The following is an 8,333-nucleotide window of genomic DNA, read 5'->3' as shown; positions in this document are numbered from 1 at the left end:
AGAGCGTCTTTGACAGACTGTCCTTTAAACGTATTGATGGTCTCTGATTTGATTGGATGATCACATACTTTCTGTGCTTCATCTGTTTAACACAGTTGTTTCTGGATGTGTCAGATGTGATTGGTCCTTTAGCATCTTTCACAAAATGTAAGGAAAGCAAAAAGCAGAATGACATATCTGTCACTGTGGGACTCTGTTAACAAAAAAACCCAACCACAAATAAAAAACAGCAAAAGAAACCCCCAACAGGAAAACAGGAAACAAAAACCTTGAGAGACTGGAATCTGAAATTCTTCAAACTTTAAAGTTACTCTTAGAAGAGAGAAGGACACAGCAATCTCTGCAATTTTTCTAGTGGTTTCTGATGTCTTGGAGATATCTAGATGAGTGCCAGAATGGGTTTCAAAAGCTTGCTTAGGCTAAAGGATATCGGAGTTGCTAAATCGTAGGAAAATACGTGTCTGTGAAAGAACAGCCTGTGAGCAGTGATAAATACCAACACGGGTATTTCTGTTCTAAACACAGGCATCATAAAGTTGAGTGTAGTGTCTATGAGGTCGTTTGTCTTCATTGGTGCTTGGGTTTTTTTAAGGCGAAGCATGGAAGTTGCTAACACAGGGGAGACCTTCGAAGAGGTTTTGCATCGTTCCCCAGGATTCGCTAATCCGTCATTAGTTGAATATTTAGCAGAAAAACTAGGACTGAGTGAATCAAATCCACCGTCTTTGATGAGAAGTCTTCAAATGTAAGTGATTTTTACATTGTTCCTCTCCTGTAGCTTTGTGGAGATTATTCTGATCCATTGAAATAGTCTTGTGAGTGGAAGTCCTAGTCCCACTTCTACTTAAATGATTTGTATGACTGCAGCTTATGTGTCCTGAAGTATTGAAAAGCAAACTCCTCTAGAGTGAGAAATACACATTGTAAATTCTGGTGCTCTGAATAAGCAAGACAAAATGTTTAAAAGCAAATGCTTTAGGAATTTATTGCTTAGATCTTCTCAGCATCTTTGGATTGAAATGCAGCACGTTAAAGTTTTAATGTTTTCTGTCAGATGCTTGTTCACAATGTTTGTTTTAGTAAAATGGGCTCAAACATATGCAACGATTGGTGGTGTCAGCCCTGTATGTGCCCCAAAGCAGGTGTGAATACGGTGTATTGTTGTTAAATGTTCTGCAACTGCAGCAGTTCAGTTCTGCACTTCTAGAATGGGTTTGGGGAAACTGGCTTCAGAAATGTGGAAGAACATTTCTGACTGAGGGAGGGCAGTGAGGCATTGTATAAACTTTTCAGGTAGCTTCAACTGCATTACGTGTTGTAAGTTTAATTTTGGAGACTCTGAAGGGTAACTTGATGGTTTTGTTTGGTTTTGTCCTTACAAGTAAAAATTTCAACGAAGAAGATTTTGCTCCTGCGCTGAGGAAAAAGCAGTCTGCATCTTGGGCCTTGACATGGTATGCTGTATTTCCTGTCAGAGCTTATTGTTAGGTTGGATTAGGTTACAGGTTGTATTTCTTAGAAGACAGTACACATTGAACCACTTCTTTCCACCACATGTGTAGTGATGTAACCAGAAAGGTCTTGGAAATGACCCTAACTGCCAAGTGGGTACCTGCTGATACAGTCTTGAGATTCAATTCCAAAATACACATCAGGTTTAAGGGACGACTTAGAATATTCATAATATGCTGGCTCCTTCATGAGATGGTGTTGTCACAAATATTGTCCTCAAGTACACAATTTTCCATTTTATAACTGGATGTTGAAGGATCTAATGACCCTCGTCATGCCAGTTAAGCCTTAACAAGTGCCCCTGATGTCTTTGAAAAGTTAAATGCATTTCCTTGGCGGCATTTGGAACAGCAGTTCTCCATAGGTGCTCTTGCTTTTATGTGAGGTGTCTGTGGGCATGCTGCAGGGTGGAGGAGGCAGAAAAAAGACTTCTCCTGAGAATGTAAATTATCTGTGGAAAACCTTCACTTGAAACTACCAGCTTAAACAAACCCAACAAAACCCCACCAAAAATCTGAGAGAAACCTTGAAAATTCTGGTTTCTGTGTTAACAAAGCAGTGGGTATTTTTCTTAAAACAATAGTGTTTTGTGACCTCTGTTAATTACAGAAAAACTTGCCTATAACATTAAGTAAAATTTTAATTTTTAGAACTCTAATGAAAAGTTCTGAAACTCAGCTCATAAATTCCCTTCCAATAAGTTAATCTCTTGGTAATCACAGAATAGAGGTTCAGGTAATATGAGATATGAAACCTCAATATACTGGAGTTTGTGGTGGTTTCAGTGTGTACTATCTACCCATCTCACCTTGTGTTGTCGCCCTGATGGTGATGTCTCGGTTTGTGTATAATTAATATATGTGTACAATTGCAGTGTAATGGTGGTAGGTCACACAGAGTTCTGTGCAGTAAAGTGGTTAAATATTCATTCCATAAATGAAAAAGTGTAATGTAGCGGCACCACCTGCAGAAATGCTCTCCAGTGCCTCAAAATTTTTGGATTAAAGACAATATATTGTTGTGGAATTACGTTGGTATCACATTAATTTGAAATGCCAGTGTTAAGTATCTGATAACAAAGTCAAGTTTTGTAACCTGTAAGTTGTTTGGAACCATAATTTATGAGAAATTAACAGTATAAAATCTGCGTGGACTAACTGTACAGGATCTTTTTAAAAAATTTTTCTCCAGTGTGAAGGCTGGGGTTGATTATTTTAAGGTTGGGCGCCATGTGGAAGCCATGAATGAGTACAACAAGGCTTTGGAAATTGATCCACAAAATGTTGAAGCTTTGGTAGCACGTGGAGCTCTGTAAGTCTGCTCGTTTCATTGGGGTTTTTTCTACTTTGTGAAAGAGAAACATCGCTAAAATCTGCGCAACTTTTCTCTTATTGTAGGTATGCTACAAAAGGAAGTCTGAACAAAGCCATAGGTGATTTTGAAGTTGCTTTAGAAAACTGTCCTACCCATAGAAATGCAAGAAAATACCTCTGTCAGACACTTGTGGAAAGAGGCGGGCAGTAAGCGTTGGGGTTGGGGTTCTATTTGGTTGTTAACAATTATTCTCATAATATTTTTTTAATACCATTCCAGTTAGGGCACAGAATGGCACCTTTCCTTCCTGGCTAGGTGTTTAAAAAAAAAAAAAGTCGTTGTTATTGGAAGCTGCTTGTGCAGCTAGTTTACTCCTCTGACAGTTAAAATCCTGGCAAAATATGTGATATCCTTTGACTAGTAAGAGAACAGGCTTCCATAAAGTCTTGTGAAGTGTTTTGAGTGTATTCCAGTAAGTGGCTTTTTTTAAGAAAGTATTTGTAACAAAATGATGTTCTGCTACTCTGCTTAAATATTGGTTAACCACTGTATCACAGTTTTACTTTTGAATATATTGTGAATGTTTAGATTTAAGCCCTGTGTTAAATAAAGAGACAATATTTCTGAAACTGGAATTGAAATATCAAAAATTAGTTTTACTGATGATGATTAGGAGAGAATACCATGTAAGAAATACCATTTCATTCCTTTACTGAGGTGGGCTGAGATGATGGATGGGATGTGGAGGGATGCAGTGGTAGTGTCATAGTGCAAATAAGAAAAGTAGTCCTAAAAATAAAAAGCCTGTAAAAATCTGCAACTTAACTCTATATGAATTATCACTTGAATTTCAGGTTGGAAGAGGAAGACAAGCTACTAAATGCTGAGAATTACTATAAAAAAGCCTTAAGTTTGGATGAGACTTTTCAGGAAGCAGAAGAGGCCTTAACAAAACTCCGTAAGCATATGCAGGTGATTCTTTACTTTCTCTCTGTACAGTGCTCTCAGTGACAATAAATAATCATCAAAAGTCGTACTAAATCTTGTGAGCAGGGAGGGTTTAAGTTGATGGTTTGTCTTATTCTCTGCTTCCCTCTCCACAGTAAATCTTTTATAGTGAGCATTATGGCTGTACCTACCAGAAGAAAGGTACCTCTTGATGACTCCACTGTTTTGAGCAAGATAGTAGAGAAATACCAAGCAGTAGAGACAGGAAAGGAGCAAAGCCTGTTGGCCCTGTCAGCTAAAGCAAGGATAGGAATATTCCGTCACAGAAGCACAATTCATAATTTAAAATTAAAACAAATGCTTAGGCAAGGCAAATAAACATTGCACCCCATCATACCAGCCAGACCTTGTCATTTGGAGTAATTATGAAAAGGTAGAGTAACACCAGACAAAGCTGACTCACGGGAAGATCACAGGAGAGGGGAAAATTAGGCAGTGATTTAAAGGAGACCAGCAGGCTGTGGAGGGCAGGTGGGCAGGCAGTTCTGAGTACTGTAGCTTTTTTCTCAGCTGTTTTCGTGTCTCTCATCTCTTGCATGCAGCATGTTTCCCAGGTGAGCCCTGGAGGGTCTCTGCCAATCTGAGTTGTTGTCTTTTTTCTTTTATTTACCTCCTTTACTTGTGTTGTCTTCCAGAGAGGATCAAAGAATAAAATAGAGCACTGAGGAACAGGCGTGCTTTGTTCTGTGCCTCTGCTTGTAAGGAAGTGCATAGATGGGAGTAGAGGGCCCTAATCGACAGTTCTTCAGTTGGTGGAGCCATAATGCTGACAGGATGTGTTGAAAGAAGGGGGAAGAGGAGATAGGACAATCTTTCTAATAAAACTGAACTACATCTCGGATAAACTGTTGTATGGTTTTGAGCACTAGCCACACTTGGCTGCTTTAGAAAGAGATGTCAGTCTCAGTTAAAATGATGAATAATATTCACAGCAAGGAGGTAGATTTTACTGTCCTTTAGCTTTTTCCTGGTCTAATGGGTCACTGATGTGCAGATAAAAACCACAGTACTAGCGACTGGTTGTGGCTTTGCATAGCCTTAGTTGCAGTTAAGGGTTTCCTTTATTGTATCTGAGACAATTGCTGAGTTTTGAAAACAATCAGACTTGCTGCTCACTCTAAATATGACTAGAGCTATTCTGTAGGGCTGCAGATGGTGGAAGTCTGGTCTCTAAGGACTTAGGTAGTTTAAGGGTTATTCATCTGGTGAGATGCTCTTCTGCGTTTACCTGTATTTTAATACATACTGATCCTGAAGGATGTTTTCCTGTAATACTGATTATGTGTTTTCCTCCGATGCATTTTCTTCTGAATTGGACCATTGTTGCTGTATCTGACATCTGGTGCTGCTCATCACCAACAAACCCTTGGAACATGATTTGTTATGTAAACTGCATCAAACTGGTCTGTGAAATTGTTACGAAACGGTTTGTATTCAAACATGGCCAACTCGATTACATTTTAAAATGGGGGCTGCCATGTTTTACTTGTATATGATGCTGTCCCTCAAACCTTTCTCTCTTTTTTGTTTTTCTTCTTTCCTCAATATTGGTAATATGGTGGGTTTTTTGCATATTCCAACTCTGCCTTTTGGGCTCTGTGCTTCACGGTGTGCTGGATCATGGGTACCACTGCAATGACTGGTCAAATACTTTTTTTTTTTTTAATGGAATAAAAACTGCAATATGCTCCTTAATGTACACCTGATTGTCACAATGGCCAAACTCCTGAACAACATTAATTTTTGATCTGGAAATCCTGGTAAAACATCCCTGGTCTGTTATACATTTGAATGGGGTTGGGGACATGGGAAAAATACCGGTGTTAACACTTTTGATGTCATTTTTTTATGATGCTTGGGTTCAAAAAAGAAATCTTTGGAAATGAGGGAGAAACAAGCTGCCAAAGAAGAGAGACAGAAAGAAAAGAAAATAGAAACAAGTGCAGAAAAGTTGCGTAAGCTCTTAAAAGAAGAAAAAAGGTAACACTGTTATACTCGGTATACTGACTATGTGGCAATAAATGCAGATGAGACTTCCAAACAGACTGTCCAGCAGTAAGCTAGGTAGAACTTCTACCTTGGGAAGCTGCTTTTCTTCCAGAACAAGTTTGTGGGTAGTGTCCTTTAGTGCAATAAACTGTAATGGCAATGAATGAGTGAGAGAAATCATCTTAAAAATACTTAGTGTGCAGTATTTGAGAAGCATAATGCCGAACCAAACTGGGAAAGATGCCTTTTATAACAAACTGTTTCGATGATTTAATTTTTTTATAAAGAAATGACATTTGAAATTGTCTTGCCAGGTCAGGCTCAGTTTCCACCCATGCCTTACAGCCCAGTCTCAGCCAGACTCTGGGCACAACAGATTTGCTTTCTACTTGTAATTTTTGCCTGATACTGAAGATTATCTCACAGGTTAATTACATTTTTTAGGTTGAAGAAGAAAAGGAAAGTATCAACTTCTTCCTCCTCCTCCTCGTCAAGTGATTCTTCATCAGATGTATCAATTTCTTCTTCCTCATCTTCCTCTGATCACAAGAAATGTAGGAAAAAGCGTCGGAATAGGTCTGAGTCTGCCCGCAGCTCCAAAAAAAGCTCATCTAGAGCTTCTTCCCATTATAAAGATGAGATTAGGAAAGAGGAGTGGTATTCACCTCCAGCCGATACTTCTGCTTCTTTCCTTAACCAAAATTTTGAAATGGAGAAACTGCTGGAAAGGCAGGAGAGCTTAGTGTGTCCAAAAACAGAGGTAAAAGAGAAAGACAGACACTGTTCTTTTTCAAGGACTTCAGGTGATGATGAAGACACTTTTGGAGGTAGGTCTGAAGATTCAAGAGATTCTTACGGTAGCTCCAAAACTCTGCCAAGTAGTAGCAAAACTGAAAAATATGCTAAAACAGAGAGATTTTTCTGTAGTTGGAGGGGTTCTTCAGGTTCCTATCATAAGTTGGATGATAAACCTAGGATACATTATTTTCGGAAATTCGAAAGGGATGTAGAGGGGAGAAGAGAGCACTTTAGAAGACATGGCTCAGGGCACGACAGGTACTACGCGTCTCCGTCAGGATCTGCCTATTCTGGCAAGTCAGTGGGAAAGTACAGATCATATTCTAGCCACTGCTTACGTGAAGGTGATAGAAGTTACGAGAGCGATAGGCATGTGTTCAGTCAGCACAAAAGTGAAACTGAGTGTAAGAGTAGGAAAAGAAGTTATGAGGAGACAAGTAAAACAGACGAACCAGAGGAGGAGGTGTCTTTAGATGATACAGCACAAACAGAAAGTGGTGTTAAAAGAAACCTGCCCCAGAACTTAGTTAACATATTCAATCAAATAGCTGAGTTTGAGAAGGAAAAAGGAAGTAAACAAAAGAAACAGTTGAGTACCTAAGAAAACACTATTCTGATGAGTGTAATCAAATGAACTTTTTACTGAGTATCTCTTAGCAATGCACATGAAGAGTGATAGAAAGGCAGAATTTGTGCTGTCTTGCAGAATGTCAAAGAATTCTTTAAGATTGTATGGTAGAAAGAGATGCAAGGGTATCTGACATAGAACATCAGTTATTTAAAATCTGAGTTTCCTGTGCTCTTAATTTGGGATATTCCTGTACAATATTCTCTCTGGGTTGAAAACCTTGATACCCCTGGACTATAGTTCGCTGAAACTCGCATCAAATACGCACTTTAACAGCAGTTGGATTTTGTCTGGGTTTTCTCACCCTCTGGGGTACTATTAACTGTTGATATTTTTGTATCAAACAGCTTCCAGCTACAGAAAGGGGATACCTGAATGAAAGTCATGTGCCATCAATGTGTATAGCTCATTTGATCATTAAATTTTCTTAATTTTTCTTAATCGTGTGTCCTTTTGTTAATGTTGCTGGGATGTTTCATACTGGTGCGCTGGTTGTATATGCTGCTTAAGTGAACGGAACCTCCCCCATGTCTGTGAAGGCAAGTGCATGACACTGTAAATGCATCAAACACATTCAGTAATGTAAAAAAACCCAGTTGAAGTAGAAGACTTTTCAAACAGGGTTTATTGTCAAGGTAAGTTCAGCTGTGGGCCTTGGGTTTTTCTTTGAGTTTGTTGTCAGGTATTTGCTTTACAGGCAGCTTGAAGGCAGTGGTTGCATTGCTGTGAAAAGAGTTGTGTTCTGTTTATGAGAATTCTGAAGATGGTTGGCAGAACTTGCTAAGGAGCTAACACCTGGCCAACTACACAATCAGCTGTACTTCAGCTGCAAGTAATTCAGCTTCCAAGTAATTCCAGAGAGGTCAGTTGCAAAAAAGATACTCTAATTTTGAATAGAAAAAGTACAGTTTTACTGACTTTAACCATATGCTCTCATCTTGCAGTTCAGATCTGATCTGACTGTTTGAATGACAGTCAAGGTTGATCTTGAAATTCAGTGTTTGTTTTCTTTCCTGGGTTGTTGTAATGTAAACTAAAACTGCTTTGACAGCAGAGAAGATAGTACTTTATGAAGATCAGTGGG

At 38.9% G+C, this 8,333-nt stretch overlaps 1 protein-coding gene across 1 annotated transcript in view; it reads left to right on the top strand.

Moving 5' to 3' along the window:
- Positions 1-7,231, top strand: part of TTC14 (tetratricopeptide repeat domain 14) — a gene marked incomplete at its 5' end in the record, with an annotated part of 8,612 nt that extends 1,381 nt beyond the window's left edge. Inside the window, 7 exons of the mRNA XM_010143873.1 lie at positions 593-745; positions 1,383-1,454; positions 2,704-2,823; positions 2,910-3,032; positions 3,681-3,798; positions 5,705-5,814; positions 6,268-7,231. Of these exons, the coding sequence (XP_010142175.1) occupies positions 593-745; positions 1,383-1,454; positions 2,704-2,823; positions 2,910-3,032; positions 3,681-3,798; positions 5,705-5,814; positions 6,268-7,222 (1,651 nt within the window). The remainder of the gene's footprint in view (positions 1-592; positions 746-1,382; positions 1,455-2,703; positions 2,824-2,909; positions 3,033-3,680; positions 3,799-5,704; positions 5,815-6,267) is intronic.
- Between the last annotated feature and the right edge of the window lie 1,102 nt (positions 7,232-8,333).

The sequence above is a fragment of the Buceros rhinoceros genome, unplaced genomic scaffold (genome assembly GCF_000710305.1).
Source record: "Buceros rhinoceros silvestris isolate BGI_N320 unplaced genomic scaffold, ASM71030v1 scaffold36229, whole genome shotgun sequence".
Lineage (NCBI taxonomy): Eukaryota > Metazoa > Chordata > Aves > Bucerotiformes > Bucerotidae > Buceros > Buceros rhinoceros.
Note: the sequence above shows the minus strand (reverse complement) of the source record. Positions and strands in the feature narration are given on the sequence as shown.